Here is an 18,424-nt window from a genome sequence, read left to right on the forward strand (position 1 = left end):
CGAAGGGCAGACGGCACAGAGGGTGATGCTTTCGGAGACCACCATTACTCCTCGATGCCTATAATCCCAGTGAATTGTTTCATAACATACAGTGTTCAGAGAACTTGAATTACCAGAGAAACCTGAAATGTTTGGGATGTTGCAGAGGGGAGGGGGGTGTTTATTTTTTGCTGGTGGGGTTGAATTTTAAGCTCATATGAACTTAAACATTTCTTCTATTTCCTCAGGGAGAACACAAATAAAAGTGGCTTGGAGCACCTTTTCAAATCTTTGAAATCCGACTGATGCTGAGCCGCAGCGATGTTCATAAACTTCCTGGAGAACCTGCATCAGTGATGAGCCTCAGACCTGTGTGTGTGTGTGTGTGTGTGTGTGTGTGCGTGTGTGTGTGTGTGTGTGTGTGTGTGTGTGTGTGTCTTTCCACCTACTGTTCCTCTTGTCAGACAAAAAAACAGCATGCCCCCTGTGATCACAGGGTGGCAAAGGTTCACATTAACTTCAGAGCAGGTAAAAGAGATCGTCTGCTTCACCGGGGACCCCGACAGGTGTGTGCACAAAGACTTAAGATCTAATCACTGGCAGATTTGTAAAGAGGGAAGGTAAAGAAGATTATTCATGAGCACATGGCTCGAAAACTGAGGGGACACCGAGTGTGGTTGGAGAGACTTCAGCCACATTAGAGGGAATGCGTGCGATCTGCCATCCGTTCAGGGAACAATGCTTTATTGATCGGGTGACTTGGATGCGAAAATAAAAATTGTCTTGAAAGCGACATGATTAGGACGATTCAGGCTCTGATTAAACTACTGAATTCTGTGTGACGCCTCAGGAAGGGAATTCAGGATCCCAAACGGAGTCTCCAGGTGCTGTTTGTTTCTGCTCGTGTCTGCATTTACGTGAGGGGTGATGTTTGCCTGTGTAGAGGCTGTAAATAACAGAGGTGTGCCATCGATTCCAGGCTCACAGTGCTGCACTGCTGCCATCTACAGGCGGAGTTTGGACCTACCGTTATTTGGACAGTAATGACCACAGGACAGCTGCGGACAAAGCCTTCACGTTCATCCCACCTCAGGTATCTTCAACACATTTCTCACAGCAGAATCTCTGTTTTGCTTGCACTCTTAGTACAATGAAGGGACAGAAGCTTCTTGTAAAGTGCTGTCATTAAACAGCTGCATACAGAAACTTCTTATTCTGGTTTACTTTCTTCAGTTCAGAAATTTCCACTTGGTTTGGCGGCTTTTATCTTCACGCTCAGGCCTCATTATCCAAACATTACACACTGAACACATCCTCTCTGTTTTCATTCAATTCAACATTCAAACAAAAAGCAATTCGTTCCTTTTCACTGCCGGATGTGACCGTTTAACTAATGTGTCGTCCACTCCACAGCGGGAAATTTGCATCACTTTCCAAAATATGACGCAGTGTGTCACCATATGCTGTGTCATGAACATATGCTGTGTTCAAGATCAGACAGACAGATGTGTTAAGGCGGACATCTTCTGTCACCAAACCCAGACACGGCGGGGGTTTCTCTGCTAAGCAGGACAACAGGACTGTTAGCGGACAGATGCTCTCAGCATAATGTAAATAGCTGTCAAAAAAAATAAATAATTAAAAAAATCTGAAAGCTGCTGTTGAAGACGGATGTGCCATATGGACGAAATGCATTTTTTATCAATGTTGATGGTGGTAAAATATCTTGTTGGTGACAAGTCAGAACAAAACCAAACTAAAAATGCCAAAATGCTGATGAATGATTTGAGCTCTGGGTGAAAGGGACACGATGAAAATGTTAGTATATTTGGTTAAATAGATACAAAAACTACTTTGTAAATTACGATTTGTGGACGCTGACATCTAGAGTTATTTATGTTGTATGGGGGGAGTTTTTAATGATAAAACATGCAGATTGACTTCTCTAATTACCGACAGGGGCTTTCATTTTGACCGGCATATGTTCACAGATTACAGCTTGAATTTCTGTCTAGAAGTGAATATTTTAAAGCTGTGCTGCTTCCTCGGAAAACCTTTGTAATTATCCAAGCTTGTAATAAATGTACTGCTGCAGGTCTAAATTTGAGATACCTTCCAGATGTTGTGTCATATTGACGTAAGCGCCACAGGTTAGCACCGTTTAACGAAACACAAACCCCACACTTTATACATTTTATATCGCTACGTTATGTTAAAAAGTAGGCCTATTTCTAACAATATTTTTCACTGGATATGTTCCTTTGGGTACAAATTATGAAAACAAAAACTACTTTTATAACTGTGCTCAAAGGTAAACAAGAAACAACCAATGTGGAATAAAATCATTAGCTGCAGCCGGACTGTTGTTCAAGGACAGAGCTTGAAGCGGAACTTTTGTTACCCTTGTGCTTCAACGGGGAATGAAAACAACGTCGGACCGATGTGGGCGTGCTTCCTGTTTTGAAGGAAATCGACTGGCGTGAGTGTGAGTTTGTCTTAGCCTGCCTTATTTGATTAATTCCTCTCAGACATTTTAATTCATCATTGAGCCACGGACGACTGCTGGCGCCGAGCGAGACGTTTGGCGCCTGCCTTTCATCTTCTCCACGCAAAATAAAAGCGGCCGTCGTCAAGTTAGCCAAATGAGCTAACGTTAGGAAGCGCGTCGAAGTTGCTCGTGCGAGCAGAAGTGACAGTTACATGAACCTGTGTGCAGTCACATTCCGTACAGCACACACGTTAGCAAGTCAGCGCGAAGTGTCCGTCGTTTTCAGAAGACAACTGACTCAGCTGAACCGGAGCGATAAGGTTGTGGAGGTTTATCTGATCCTGGCACACCCTCAGTCCGTAACTCGCTCTCGTTTTGCTGTGTAGGAACTGACGAGCGGGGCAGCCATGCCTTTCCTCCATGGCTTCCGAAGGATCATTTATGAGTATCAGCCGCTCGTAGATGCCGTAATGTGCGTTGTTGGACTGGAGGAAGGAGATGGCGCTCGGGACGACAGGTAAGACCAAAGCCACTCTTAATATCCATTTAATAAATGACCACGACCTGAGTTCTAACTGGAAAACGCGCCTCAGCTTTAGTGCTAATTAGCCTGAAACGACGTTGCTGTCATGTCGTACAGTCTGAATGAAGCAACGACCTCTCCCCTCCAGAGTCCAGAGTCCTGAGGATGAAGCCGGTCTCTGTAGCTCCCTGGCCGAGCTTCTGGAGCGGGAGTCCCAGTCAGAAGTGTTTGTGGAAGGCATCAGCTATGCTCTGTTTAAGGTGGCAGAGAGGGGACTGGTGTGCGCGGCTGAAATCCTTCTACGCTATGGAGCTGATCTGAACTTTGAAGGTGAGACGTCCACGGTGCAGACCTTTAGGGGGGTCACAGAGCCGGTGTGGTCAGTCAGAGAAACCAGCCAACTTGTACTGGTTCCCACTTGTCTACATGGCCTCATCCACACTGCAGCGTTTCTGTTGCTCTCAGTCTGCAGCAGTAAATTGAGTTTCTGGTTTCATCATATAATACACCACTGCACCAGAGTTCAAATGTAACCTGATTGTCATGAGTTTTTCTCTATACTATGAAAGGGGTAAGAGATCTGCTTGGTAAATTAAACGCAGTAAAACTAGAGGTGTGTTGTGCCTCATATTGAATCACAACGTCTGTCAAAATAATCTCAATGTGATTTTTTGCATATCAATCGGCCTTAAGGAAATGCATTATTTCTAGACCTTTAGGGACGGAGAGGACTACAAATTTAAAACTTTTAAAGGCATGTGATGCAGCATTTGTCAGTTGCTGCCTGTTAACACGCCATTCAAAGTCTCATTCCCGGGTTGTCAGATCAAACCGACCCACAGCGTTGGTATCTGACAGCCAACTGTCTTCCTTCAGAAACGTCCCAAACACAGCAAAATACTGAGAAAACGATCATGACTGAAGTGGTTTTAAGTGATGATGAAGAGGGATTATTTTTGTATGGTGTAGTGTAGCTTTTTGACGCACGTTTGTCATATTACATATGTTGTATACCTCCAAGTGTCTGTGTGCACTTGGGAAGGTGCAGCTTGTCTGGCTGCTGTGATGAAAGCTGCCAGGACTCATCCAGACTCTGCTGTGGGGACCTCTGGTGGTAGCAGGAAAACGTCGTTCCCGCGGGACATAATTAGGGGATCCTGGCACAGGCTGCGTCGATCATCTTTTACATTTACAGAATTCCTCTTTCCAGAAAGTTAACTCTGACAGCTGCTCGCACCGAGCATTCAAATATGTCCAAGTTTGTCTCTAGGCGTCTGCCTTCCTTTGCCTTCATGTTTGACAATGTGATGGCCTGTGCCAGCTGTCAGACAGACGCGGCAGAAGCTTCGGTGTTTGTAGTCGTGACTTGGGCACTCGGTGACGTGGACACGGATCATAATGTGTGGACACACGCAGTCAGTGCCTGTTTAAAGGCTTGTTATCTGCCTTTGTGTTGGATGGCTGCCAGCTGCAGACGGCCCAACACACAACGGCAAACATTCAGCGTTTGGTTAACACACGCCTGTTAATGACTGAAAGCATTCGCTGCGCTCACCTCATTTATGTAAAGTGTTCTAAGATTTACACTTGACTTAGTCTTAAGATCACTTGCACAAAGAACTTGTTTGAGCAGGTTTCAAGAATCGCATTTGGAACTTACTCGTGATCTTAAAGTTCGCCCTTCGTTTAATCGTCGTACGATCAGTTAGGAAAAACCGCTGACCAAAATAGAAAGTCGGACTTGTCGTCAGAGCCGACAGCAGTAGATATCCACTGCTCACACATGCCCAATTATCAATATTTCATCTCTGACTAGTTTAAATGTTGTTTGTAGACATCTGGAACTTAATCACAGCTAACCAGTTTGTGCCATTGACTTCTGTTCAAACTCAAATGCAAACTGTTTCAGTTCTGATGAGTCAAAATTAAACTGTTGCTGTCAGCTTGGAATAACAACCAGTAAGAATGTAGTTTCAGGTGTCTGAACTGTAACAAGTGAAGATTATGTCAGATAGAACTGAATTTTAGTCATCAGAAAAGGAAGTCAAAATGGTGACCTTTCATATCTGAGATGGTTTGTTGGAGACATTGGAAATGTAATTATTCATGTCCGAAACGGGAAATAGTCACAATCCCTGTCACTGAGGTGGCTGATATTAAAGCTCATGCAAAGTTCTGTATACTTCCCCTCCGTGATAAAGACTCTGTTTGTGTCCCGCTTGTTTCTCCTGTCCAGATCCAGTTTCTTACTACAATCCTCTGCATATAGCAGTTCTGAGGAACAGGCCAAACATGGTGAGGCTGCTGGTCGGCCACGGAGCAGACATTGAGAAGAGGGACAGGGTGAGGCTCGGGTTAATGTCCTGTCCTGTTCTCAGGCTGTTCTCTCCTCTGGTCTCATGTCAGTAATATGAATGTTACTCGGTAGATCCACGAGAGCAGTCCTTTGGATCTGGCGAGTGAGGAATCGGAGCGGCTGCCCTGCCTGCGGACCCTGCTGGATATGGGCGCCGACGTGAATGCAAGGGATAAACACGGTACATTTACGTTCAGAAATATTCCTTCTCGGACTCATCCGTCCTGAAAACTGACGGCTTTGTTCTCGTGTCCTAAGGGAAAACGCCTTTGCTCCATGCCTTGGCCAGCAGCGATGGGCTCACTGTGCACAACACTGAGAACATCCAGCTCCTGCTTCAGAGAGGTACCCACTGAAAAACACATCTTCATCCTCATCGCTTCCTGTCCCCTCAGACAGGATTATTACGGTTCATTTGCTGCATTCAGAATCGGGTGTTGTATGTTAAGATAAACTCAGTGGTTGTCAGCGCGCCCACTGAAAGTGGAGCTAAAAAACGCTGCGATCCCGGAATGAAGCAACTGACTGACAAGATTTTTAACTGCAGCGTGTGGAGGACTGAAGGTTCGTCTTCCACGTCTTAACAAGGTGCTAGTGTCATCAGTCTTCTTAGTGTACTCGTCGTATCATGTACAGTGTGGCACTGGAGTTTGTTCTTTCATCAGGAATTTTAGCAGAAGTCTTTTTTTTTTTCAACCACTGATTTCCCGCTCTTGTAAGTCTTCTTAGCTGTGATCCATCCCAAACATGACAGCTTAGTGTCCATTAAACGGCAAAGCAGCTTCTCACAGCAGCCACAGACATCCAGTTAGTCGTTCACTCGTAACATCAGAAAACCACGTCAGCTGTTATCCGTTAATCGGCCAACCAGGCAGAATGTTTTTGATCAGTTATGTATATGGATCTATTGGCTAATTTGTACACAACAAGCAAACATTCCTCCAGAAAGGCGTGTGATGTGCGGAGGCGATGAGCCGCCAATCAGTGTGGTGGAGGACGAGGGAGCCGAAGTACCTCCAACCTGAGTACGTTCCAGCGATCACACAAATAAAAGCTACATCACAGCTTCCTGTCAGTCCATGACTGGGCGATGAAGTGCAGTGTGCTCGTCACTTAGAGCCTCTCCATCCGCCCGACAGCCTCGCTGAGAAGTCGACTAGTGCAGAGCGCTAAAGCTCACAGTCGATGCGGCGTCGGCCTAAAAGGCGGGCGCCTCCTGTGTTTCGCCTCATTCTGCTTAAGAATGTATTCAGATTTTCTCTGGCATTTTAAGAAGGTCATTGTTGAGTATGAGACACATTTGGGAGATCCGAGCTTCCTGTCTGCTGACGGTTCACACTGTACAGTCAAAACACAACCCTCATGAAAGAGGCATTGTGGGAAATATGTGTGGTTCTGAGTGATGCTTTCTTCACTGCAGGTGCTGACATCAATGCTGCTACCGTAGACGGCGAAACAGTTGAGTCCTCGTTGGTGTTTCTGGTGAAGGAGGCTCTGGAGGCCAGCGCGGAGGACGCCGCTGCCATCGGTACCTTCTGCCTGAAGACCACCCAGCTGCTGCTTGCTCACGGTGTGGACCCCAGCTGCTGTCTGAACGAGGATGGCGAGCCCTCGCTGACGCAGACGAGCCTGGAGCACTTTGACCTGCTCTTCCCTCTGGCGGTGCTCTTGATCCAGAGCCGAGCCTCTTTGGTTTGCTCTTATCACGGCGACTCCTGTTGGTCGGGCTACAGCCTCCTTTTCCAGCGGCTGCAGACAGCCCTGCAGCAGTGCTCTGATCAAAGTCACGCCTCCGAGCTGCTGGAGCAAGCCGAGGTGTTGCTCGACATGGCGAGGGTGGACATTCTCGCTCAGCACGTGCCTGCCCGGCTGGAGCTCCCTGCGCCCGGGCAGGACCCTAACCCTTACGCTCAGGCTCTGGTAGACCTGCACCACCGCGTCGTAGATCGTGAAGCAAGCCCTCCTTCTCTGCGATGCCTCTGTAGGGCTTTCATAAGGAGTCAGCTACAGCCTTGGCCCCTGGAAGACCGAGTCAGAGCTTTGCCTCTGCCGGACAGACTGAAAGACTTTCTTCTTCCTGAGCACACATACACCCCGAAGCCGGGCTGGGACTGCTTCAAGCCCCAGCATAGCCAGCGCTGACCATGAAAGGACGCGCTCGGCCAGAAGTGAACCTAAACCTAACACACCGCCGAGCTCTTTGTTGAATCGTCACCGTGTGTCGTTGTCTGTGCCAAACCTACAGGAAAATGTGTGTGTGTGTGTGTGTGTGTGTTTACGCTAACACACGAAGTGATGTTTGTACAAATTAGCCTTTGAGTTGTGGCTCCGTTTTCACTGTGGTGGTTAAACGGCTGTACATTTTGTTGAGCCATGTTGTCATGTAAAGGACGTTGCAGTGCACAACAAAAGGCACCAGATGGCAGTGTTGCTCCTGCGTATCAAAAGGCGGCTCAGATGTCAGGGTCACACACTTAGTTATTCACAGTGCAGCCCATTCCAGCACAGCTGGATCCATCTATATTTCATCTCTTCGGCGAGATGGTGGCGTTTTGTTGAAGTTGTGCATCTTTTCACTTAACATGAAGCAGGACCAATAAAACAGTCCCACCTTCAGTCTGCTCATAGCCTGTTATATCCGTGACATTATTTCATGTTTGTCAGCTGCTTGAGACTGACCACAGAGGGGCAGCGCAGTGCTGAACATGACTCATAAACTCACTGGCTGCCTGTTACAGGGGAACAATCAGTGCTGTATTTTTACCTTGTGAATGCTAAAATAAAAGAGCAGGATTTCTACCACACAACAGGAGGAGCGTGTCTGTGGGCTGCAGTGGCTGCTGGCGTGGAGAGTTTAAGTCCAGATGAAATTAGGGCCACCTTCCCAGCTCAGTCTTTAAATCCTGTTCTTTTTGATAGAAACAAACAAACAAACATTGCTTCAGAGAGGCGTGCTGCGATGGTACGGCAGCACCATAGGGTACATATGTGTTTGCGTCCATGCGTGCGTGTGACGAGCAAACTAAATAGGACATTGTGTTACACAACTAACCCCTTCCTGACATTGCTGAGGCTGGAGTGGCTCCAAGGCTTGCGAGCGCTCGAGCTCCTCTTGGTTATCTAGGTCACAGCCTCTGAGGAGGAGAGCCTCAGCAGCAGCAGCAGCAGCAGCCCTGCATGACACACGCTTCACTCTCCTGTCCGCCTCAATCTCCTGACAAAACCTCAACACCGGCCCCGGTCGAATGAGGGAGGCAGGGAGGCAGGGAGGGGGGAGTTCGACGGGCGGCGAAGGTGGAACGGCTGTGGGAGCACTCATGGAGGACACATGGAAATGGAAAAGGCAACGTTGGATTACATTTATACAATACACTGGCTGTAGGAGCATAATCCACCCAACCAACAATCACAACACTGAGGGGGGAAGCAGCCGTGTTGCACACAGCATAGAAGGCGATAGAATAGAGATAGTGGGGGGAGGGCTAAGCCAGTGCTCTCCATCCAGCCTTTATTGGAAAACTGTGCGAGTGAAGCTCGGTACTGAAATTAGTTATTGATCTATTCTCCCCCTGAAGCCCATGGGTCTTTCCCACCACACCTGCTCATTCTCTCACAGCCTTTACCTCTGCCTGCTCTCATGCTTCTTTTATTTCCCTCGAACCGTCCTCTTCCAAAGTAAGACTCTGACTGTGGTGTGACGGCTGCTGGAGGGGCTGATGTTTAAAAACTAAGATCTGGATGGTTTGTCCGGAGAGGCAAGCAGCTCGACACTTTACAGGCTTCACACTCAACAAAGTGAACACAACAATCCCACAATGGACCTTTTAGCGTTTTAAAATGACACGCTTTGTGTGTTGTCCATCTTTATTTTTAACTCTTTATTTCAGTTAGTTGTTATTTCTCAAGACAGTCTCAGATTTGCGGCGTTAACACACGACGTAATGAAGGATATGCAGGCTTGATTCGAGGATGAACATCCAGAAATCTGATTTTAATTCATTTTACTCAGACTAGAACTGAGCTTACTGATCTGAATTCCTAAAAATAAGCCTGATAAAAATAAAGTGCTGCAGTGTACGTATGTCGCCTCCCTGTGAGCCACGAGTTCAAAACCTGCCTCAAATCCAACCTTAAGTTTAACTTGAAATTCACTGGAGTCATTTTAAAGCGATGCCGCGCGTGTGTGTGTGTGTGTGTGTGTGTTCGTGTTGGTGCTTGCTGGCTGAGCTCCCGGGCAGGCCCCATCCTTGTCTCCTGTAGCACCACGTCACCATGCAGCTGAAAGACTCTGTGGTCTGTTCCCCGGCCTTTTCTCCCGCACCACACACAGCAGACGTCGTCTAGACACCAGCGAACACTCAGCTGCCGCCTGAAGCCTCATGGGAGTTGAGGTGGACTTTGGAGGGAAACGTCCGACTCGCTCACCGCGCACACCCCTCCACACTGTGCGTTACTGCGCGCGTGCGTGTGTGTGTGTGTGTGGAGAGAGAGAGAGAGAAAAAGCGAGCGGCACACACTGAAACACACACTGTTCATAACCGCAGATGTGGTGACTTCATCACACAGAAATGCGCCCCGTCCGAGTGCGCAGCTCGCGTTGACGCAGCTCTCCAAAAATGAATGTGTGCTAAAGCGAGGATGAATGAAAGCGAGTTCTGTGTGTGTCGGTGTTCTGCTCCTCTGCTGGCGTCCACGCGGCGCGTTTTAGCTCCTGTAGGACTGTTGTTGTTTGGCTCACACACTTTTAAATGTGGGGCTTTCGCTGTGTGTGTGTGTGTGTGTGTGTGTGTGTGTGTGTGTGTGTGTGTGTGCGCGTGTCGAGGGGGGTTTGGTTGGAGAGGTGGCCGCAGGTCGCCGGGTTCACCCAGAGCACAGGACTGATCTCAGTGGGGGTGGATTGGATGCAGGATAAGTGAGTCCTGTTGGGGCAGGCAGGCCACCTTCTCAGTGTGCTCCAGGTGCTGGTTCCTGCTTTACCCTCACACACACACACACACACACACACACACACTGAGTGACGTCTCATTTGGCTCAATGCTGTGAGGTTTTCCTGTTTGCTGGATACCCACTGAAGGACAAATGTGTCAAGATTTAAATCAAAGCTTGTTGGGAAAGAAAGAAACGACTTTTGTCCACTTTGACGCGTCTCGTGGATGTTTGTTTTGTTGTTGTTGTTGTTTCACTACACGTCAGGAGTTTTATTTTTTTGTTAGGTCTGGGTGTCTGCTGTTCAGATCATTTCGTGGAAAGAAACCCGCTCAGACAAGTTACGTCTCCCCGCCGCTGCGCACTCGCATTAACACAAATCTGCTCTTGTTCTTCCAGGGGCGGAAGAGTCTGTCTGAAAGCGCAGCGCACCAAAAAGTCCCATTTCCACACTCCGACTCCTGTTTTAGAAGCACACAAATCCACCACCCTCCACATTTCTACAACTGACGCCATTTCACACAAATTCCAGACAACTGGCGCCTGAGCTCTGCCTCCAAGAAGGACATGATGAATAGGACACACCCTTGGTATGCTAGTGAATGGCAGAATATATGGCACACTGCAGTGTTACAGCCTAGACTCATCACAGCCTCTCGTCCTGGCTCGTTACGGTGTCGTTTTCTCTGCCTTTTCTCCCGCCCCGTGCGCCTCGTGCTCACGCTCGCCTATTTTTAAAAGCTTGGATTTGAGTGAAATGCACTGAGGCACCAGCAAGGCGAGCTGCAGCTCTTTCCAGCGCCGCTTCCCCGATCCACCTCTTTGTTGTGGTCTATGCATGCCTGCTCCAGTCACATGACCGCGTTTCCATGGCAACTCGGGTTTGAGTAATCATTTGCGTTACGACCTTTATTCCCTTGAGGAAAGGGGAGGGAGGGGGAGGTTAGACCGAGCCTGTGGAAAGAGGGAGCAGGAGGAGAGAGGAAAGGCAGGCAGAAGGGGAGCAGGCGAAAGCAGCGGCTGTGGAGGGAGACATTTCTGCCCTCTCTCTTCTTTGTATTTTCTCTTAAATCCTTTTCTCTGCCTGTCTGTGCTCAGCAGTCGAGGAGGGAAAAGGAAGACAAAGCCTGCCACTAAACTCGTCTTTTTGTGCTGTGACTCACTGAGTGACTGGGACACTTTGGTTGGTGAGGCAGCAGGCATGTGTGTTAGGCCTCCACACACACACGCACACACACGCACACACACACACGCACACACCTCCCCTTCGTTTCTTCTCAGAGGAAAAGCAGTACTGTGCCACATGTGCAAGTCTCAGCAGAAACAGATTCTGTATGTTCCTGTTTCTTGCTCTCCCGGCTGCGTTGTCATGGTTACAGAGCTCGTCCACCAAGGCACACGGCCCCCTCCCTCTTTCTCTCTCTCCCTCTCCCCTCTCTCTCCCTCTTCCCCTCTCTCTTTCTCTCCCTCTTTCTCGTTCTCTGCCCCCCTCGCCCCGTCTCTCTCTCTCCTGTCTCTCTCTCTCTTTCTCCCCCCTTTCCCTCTCTCTCTCTCTCTTTCCCGTTCTCTGCCCCCCTCTCTCCCGCTCTCTCTCTCTCTCCTGTCTCTCTCTCTTTCTCTCCCCCCTTTCTCTCTCTCTCTCTCTTTCTCTCTCTTTCCCGTTCTCTGTTCCCTCTCCGCCCCGTCTCTCTCTCTCTCTCTCTCTCTCTCCTGTCTCTCTCTCTTTCTCTCCCCCCTTTCTCTCTCTCTCTTTCTCTCTCTTTCTCGTTCTCTGTTCCCTCTCCGCCCCGTCTCTCTCTCTCTCTCTCTCTCTCTCTCTCTCTCTCTCTCTCTCGCCACCGTTGGGTGATTCAACCCATCAGTTGGATTGTGTCATCTCTTAGATGGAGTTTTTCAGTTCAGGCAGGCTTGTTCTCTAGTTGGAATCCAGTTTAAGAAAATTGAGTAATTGTGTGTGTGTGTGTGTGCGTGCGTGCGTGAGTGAGTGTGGAGTAAATGGGTGGGTTTGTAGGTATCTTTAAACAGCACTTTGTGGTGGGGGGGGGGGCATTGACAGGAGGTGGGCTTGACTTGGGGGCTGGTGATAGACACTATGGGGGTTGTGTGGTGGTGCTGGTGCTGGCTGCTTCCAGGTGCCTGCGACTGGGGCTGAATATGAATGAGGGGCCCCCGGTTCTCCAGAGATGGCGGCTGGGGAGAGAGCAGCTAAAACCAGAGACCAGCAGAGCCTGGCTGGTTGAGAGGCCCCCACAAGCTGCTGACAGGAGCTGGAGCTAGCCATCACGTTAATTAGCGTTTTTACTCTTGCAGCGGCGTATAGGGGGAGTGGGTTAGAGAGGGATGTGGGGGTGGTATATGACTCATAGACACAGTATGGTTTATTCATGATGGAGGAAGGGGATGTGTGTGTGAGAGAGAGAGAGAGAGGAAACAGACATTTGATTTGCACACAGGTTTGTGTGTGTGTGTGTGTGTGTTGCCTTAGTAGATCACTGATTGGCACCGAGCCAAGATATTATTATGTCTTGAACATAATACCAGGCATTCATTGTCACTGTCATCGAGTTTTTTCTTTCTATAATTTCACAATACACTTCAGAAAGAAAGTCATTTTATTTGAAATCAGATCTTTCCCGTGATTTTGTGATGCATACGTGTAGCAGGAAATTTTACACAGCGCACGCTAAGAAAGAGACAATACGAGGCGCCGACTCGGAGCCGTTACTTTGTTCGTTAATTTCCATTTTTACTGTGCCAGAGAGACGTTATTGATCACAGGCTTTTGAGGCCTGTCTGGGACGCATCAGACTGATGAAATGGGTTAAAGGTGCCTCTCTCATAGGTGACCTGACCTTGTCTCCTCTGCCTCAGCCCCTGACAGTGATCCTCACCCCCATGAGGGATGCACTTGATCAATAGGACCCAGGACTGCCCATCCTGGTTGAGCAGAGCTGCTGCAATGCACAGAACATTCCAGAAGAAGAGGAAGAAGAGGAAGAAGCATCTCCTCCTCAGTCTGTCGGCTCTCTTCACGCCTGAGCGGTGATACTTGTGTGTTTGTTTGTGTGTGTGTCTGTGTATAAGAGGGTGTACGGGGGGTTACATTACAGCTATGCTATTGTCTAATTGTCTGCTCTTATCATTAGTGACAACCATGACCTCTGTTATTGGCATATCTGCATTCTGCCTGCACTGCAGAGCCTCCACCACAGTACTCGCAGCGTTTTCTCTCCCAAGAGCGGCAGGGCCCATGCCTCATAAATACAAACACAATCTCTCCTACACCTCCTGACTGCAGGACAGGACTCCACACATATCTGCCCGTGGAGCGCAGCCCATTTGCATACATATTAAAGTGACGCCTCAGAAAAAAGGAAGAGAGAGAAAGAGGAGTGGGGGGCGAGGGGAGGGGGAGAGGGAGAGAGAGAGAGAGAGAGAGAGCGGGTATATGCAAACAAGGCTTTCATCTAATATGCAAGAACCGGCATTGCTCTGGCATAAATCTGCATCTGAGCTCAGGCAAAGAGAGCGGAGCCCATTTGACAGTAAATGGGCTGGGGATGGCTGTCAGATGCACAGGGGAACGCTGTGTTACCCCACAGAGAACTGGGGCGATTGATCAGTATGGCTTGTCACATATAGTAAGAACTGCAAGTGCAATAGTACATGCTAAGTAAAACCTATGGATGGTATTAGAGGGGAAAACATGAGAGATTTATGATAGAGGCTGCTAGGAGAATATGAAATGCTTAAAGGAAAAGTTCGACATTTTGTGCGATAGGCTTGTTCGTCGTTTGCTTTCTGTACAGATTAAACAAATAAGACAAAATGTGTTCGTTAGTGAACTCCAGAGGCATTGGTTTGGCTCAGCTGAGTCTGAGCTATGCTAAGCTAACTGGCTCCAGCTTCATATTTACCACACAGACATGACAGTTTAATGATCTAATGCTCAGCTAGAAAGTAAAACATGGTTGTCAGCCTAATTAGAAAATGTTAGACATGTAAGCCTAATACTTGCTAAACTTAAGCATGTTATCATTGTCATTGTGGGCATTTTAGCATCGTTACTTTAGCATTTAGCTAAAAAGCACTGCTGGGTCTAAATGCAGCTGTACACAACTGCTAACACTGCTGTTAGACACCATCAGGTTAGCTGTTTGCCCTGTTTATGCTAAGCTAAGTTAACTGGCTGTTGACTCCAATTTTGTATTCACCAGACATGACACATTTAAGATATAAAAACATAAAAAAAAAAACATTTTATAGCACAATTAGAAAATGTTAGCTTGCTAAACTAAAAGGCTTTATCTTTTATCTATTTTATCCTCTTTATCTTGTTTCATCTATGGACACGGACAGGCTTACAGTTTGCTCCTGTTTCTGGCCTTTATGCTAAGCTAAGCTAACCATACAGCAACATGTGGACTTGTATAAATCTTAAAAAAAGAAAACTGTTTCACAAAATGTTGAACTTTTCCAATAAAAAACAAAAACTGTGTTCCAGAAACACACTGTTCTGTATGTGTGTTGCCTGATCTCGTTAACTTGTGCTGAAATTGTCCCCAAACTGGCAGATGTTTAATACTTGAACAAGATTTTTGCACAAGTAAAAGTAGAGCACATGATGGCAGCACTAAAGAAAGAAAGAAAAAAAGTGCAGTAGAGAAACTTTGCTCACTGTCTTCAGAAACTGGAGTGCCGCCATGAGCTCTGGGTTTCCCCTAACTCTGTGAGTATTTCATGTTGGACACCCTTGAACTCCCTTTCCTGTTTTCCTGCCTGAGCATGTTGCACTGAAGCACGCCATTCTGTCTGTACAGGTGATCTTACGCACAGGAAATGGAAACTCTGAACGTGCGTGTGTAATGTGTGTGTGTGTGTGAGAGAGTGTTGGAATGGGTGGGGGCGGGTGGGAGGGTTTGTGGGAGTTGAAACGGGATATGTTGGGAATAACACAAAGCATAAAAAGTGTCACATGATCTGAAACACGGGGTTGATTTATTTGCCTTCAGAAAGAATCTGTTGCATGTGGTTTGGAGGAGAGAATGTTTTCCTTCTTTGCTCTCAGTGTGCTCAGACACAACACATGGAAACATTTTCTGAGAGGCCACGGCTCTGTGAAAAAAAGCTCCAGACATTTTATTTCTTCTTCTCCCTCTTTTCAGAGCTTTTCTCTCTTTTTTTTGGTTCTTTTCAAACTGATTGAATTACATACATATGCTTGCCACATGTAGAAATTTCTCTGTAATGAATATTCGGGATGCGCTGGAGGGGTCGCGACGTGCAATTAGCAGATACGTTAATAGTTTGTTTTGGTAAGAACTGAGGGCGTGCACCAAATGGTGGGCTCTCCACTGATTCCATGCATGTGTGGCGGGGAGGTATCAATGAACATGCTATTTACAGCCTCTGTTTCAGTCTGTAATAAATACACTTCCACTCACATGAGACAGTTGCAGGTCTGCTCTATTGTCTGCCATAAATATGCTGGGAGGGTTGGTTAAATATTGATAACACCAATTTTCTGCCACCCCCCCCCCCCCCACGCACACACACACAACCTCACACTGTCACACACACACACACACATCTCACACTCTAACCAAACCCCTCCTTCTGCCTCTCCTTCTATCTCGCGGTTATTTCACCCTCACAGTAACCTTGCTTATGCATATTGCATATGTAAATAAAGCACCCCGCCTCTGAAGTAATTGTGTGCATCTTCTGCGGAGCTGCATATCTCAGCTCTGTGTTTAAGAAGGACGCACTGTGGAAAGGCTGAAGCCTCTTTGTTCAGCAGAGATTCGGTTCTGTTTTGGACTCATCCATCAACTCAAGAACTGTAGATTAATTGATAAGAAAAGTGCTGGAAGTCTGTTTTTTTATCACTTTTTTGTTGGTTGTGGGCGAGGCTGAGCTTGTTCTGCATTTCTGGCACATTCAGTCGAACCTAAAATCCTTCATAAACACAAGCAGTGTGAAGTAGCATTTCGGTTTAGTGCTAATGTGTTGTTCGTTTCGGCCGGTAACACGGTTCAGTTACTTTGTTATGGATTGTCAGATGTTATTTTTCACATCTGCACAGAATTTAAAGAAAAGTCTTGTTTGTCTCGATGTGAAAGACGTAAAGAATCATCAGGGCCCAAAGGAGGGACTTTTGTGTTTTTAGCACACCCACACCACAAGATGCCACTAAATCCTACACGCCGGACCTTTAAATGCACCGTGCTGCTTTCAGTTGTCAGAAAGGGTTAGAACATTCTGCTTTATTTTATGTTTTCCCTTGTAGCATATTTGAATACATTGGCGACGCGTCCCTCCTAATATTCATAATGACTGCTACCTTGGTTTTGAGATTGTCAGTGTGTTAAGGCTGTATCCATATCATCTGCAAGTTTTTTGTTTATTTGTTTTTTTGTCCACATCATTTAGAAATTTGAAGGAGAAAAGAAAAACATGCACAAACTCCTCAGAATCACCATACACATGACGCGACACCCAACACGAGTCGACAACAAAAACTTGATTCACAGTGTGACTCTAAACAGTACTCAGTAGACTTATATATAAGTACACATGAAGCAGAGTGAATATAAAAGCAGAAGTATATTCCATGTACTGCTTCTTTATGGAATATGTAGAAGCTGTGAACACAATCTAATCCAGTCTATCCAGAGGTTGAAGTCACCATCTTTTTTAGCTTAGATTCGTTTGGTGTCAGTGACGATGGGACTGGAATGCAGCAGAATGTAGAGAGAATGAAAAGAAATGAAATTAAAGAAAAAAAGAAGTTTTGCTCAGGACATTCAGCTTATTCCAACTATGATACATAAATACACTGCAGTGTCCTACTCTTACTGTATTACATTAGAATAAAGGCAAGTTGGTGTGATGTTTCATTGCAGATTTACTCTGCTTACATTTGTTTCAGAGGTTAAGACATTTGATGTTTCAGAAATGCAGACGTTTCATGTATAAAATACAGTTTGAACAACTGTACTTCTTTGCCATTTCTAAGTCTGCATTGTTTATCTTACCGAACAAACTTATGTTAATGTGCAGAAAGCATGTGTAGTTTATCAGGCCAAACGTGTTTAGTATTTTTAATCATATTTAGGATTTAAGATTAAAACCACAAAAATATTTGATTTTTATTTTCTTGTAACTTAACCTTAAAATGACAAGTTATCAGCATGAATAGCAATATAAGTAGCTGATACTGTATGTCTTTTTACATGTAACCAGAACAGACTTCACTGTCACATGAGCCCAGTGAGATCAAGCTAACATGAGTGTGTTCAAGTACAGCAGCGTCTCCAACACTGATCCCAGGCCTGTTTGACATTTGCTCTGACCTTGTGGTTGTGGTTTTTTTTGTTTTTAACAGTTTTATTATTATTTTATTTTTTCTTTCTTCCAGTGTTACATTTTGGCGCCGAGCCTCACATCTCCACTGTTTACCTACCCATAATGCAACACTTCCAAAACATACTATACAAACCTGAATTAAGCGCATCCTTTTTACTCTCAAGGTTCTCCCTCGTGGAGTGTTTAGTTTTTTTAATCAAGTTGTTTTATTAATTAGAAATGTATTTTGTGATCAGTAAGAGAAACATATACAGTATATTCTCAATATAATCTTGCACTCCATGTATACCAGATCAGTTAAATATTTTTCTTTGCAGTAACTCTTGACTTGTAAAGTTTTTAATTTGTGTTGGTACACCTTTTTCATGTCACAGAATAGCCCTGCCTTTTCTTCGCCTTTCTTTTCCTTAATTATGTTTATTCCTGTGTAAGTATACTGAGAGCAATGAACAAAAGTCAAATCAAATTGCTCGTACGTGTAAACTCAGCCAATCTGATTCTGATTCTGAAACCCAACCAAAGGTTTCCCGAGATCTGTGGTGGGTGATTGATGGTGGAAGGAGATCAGTTATCCGGCTTTCACACATATGCAGATCAACTCTTGACTTCTGAGCGATCATGCAGAAAGTCTGTAGTTAATAAGCTTTGCGGTTTTTCTGTTTCAGCTGATTGAAAGTTGCCACTCCGCACGGTCTGAAGAAACGGACATCGGCCTTGGTGCATTCATCTGCTGCCTCGGTCTCAAGGGCTTCTCACCCCAGGAGGTCCACGAGGACATGGCGGA

The 18,424-nt window shown here is 46.3% G+C and overlaps 1 protein-coding gene across 2 annotated transcripts; it reads left to right on the forward strand.

The window, feature by feature from the left end:
* Nucleotides 1-2,322: 2,322 nt before the first annotated feature.
* asb6 (ankyrin repeat and SOCS box containing 6) lies at nucleotides 2,323-7,962 on the forward strand. Of its 2 annotated transcripts, none has more exons than XM_046386776.1 (7): nucleotides 2,323-2,464; nucleotides 2,854-2,984; nucleotides 3,139-3,320; nucleotides 5,227-5,333; nucleotides 5,419-5,527; nucleotides 5,605-5,691; nucleotides 6,767-7,962. In XM_046386776.1, exons 2-7 carry the CDS (start codon nucleotides 2,875-2,877, stop codon nucleotides 7,486-7,488), a joined length of 1,317 nt encoding a protein of 438 aa, XP_046242732.1. In that variant the 5' UTR covers nucleotides 2,323-2,464; nucleotides 2,854-2,874; the 3' UTR covers nucleotides 7,489-7,962. The 2 variants fall into 2 exon arrangements, with proteins under 2 accessions (XP_046242732.1, XP_046242733.1); XM_046386777.1 differs by having other exon boundaries at nucleotides 2,440-2,458.
* The last annotated feature ends 10,462 nt before the right edge of the window (nucleotides 7,963-18,424 follow it).

This window comes from Scatophagus argus, chromosome 4 (genome assembly GCF_020382885.2).
Source record: "Scatophagus argus isolate fScaArg1 chromosome 4, fScaArg1.pri, whole genome shotgun sequence".
In the NCBI taxonomy this organism is placed as follows: domain Eukaryota; kingdom Metazoa; phylum Chordata; class Actinopteri; family Scatophagidae; genus Scatophagus; species Scatophagus argus.

Coding starts and splice junctions, on each gene's coding strand:
- asb6 (XM_046386776.1), top strand. CDS start 2,875: ATGCCTTTCCTCCATGGCTTCCGAAGGATCATTTATGAGTATCAGCCG. Junction 2,985..3,138: donor GATGGCGCTCGGGACGACAG/GTAAGACCAAAG, acceptor TCTCCCCTCCAG/AGTCCAGAGTCCTGAGGATG. Junction 5,528..5,604: donor GAATGCAAGGGATAAACACG/GTACATTTACGT, acceptor TCGTGTCCTAAG/GGAAAACGCCTTTGCTCCAT.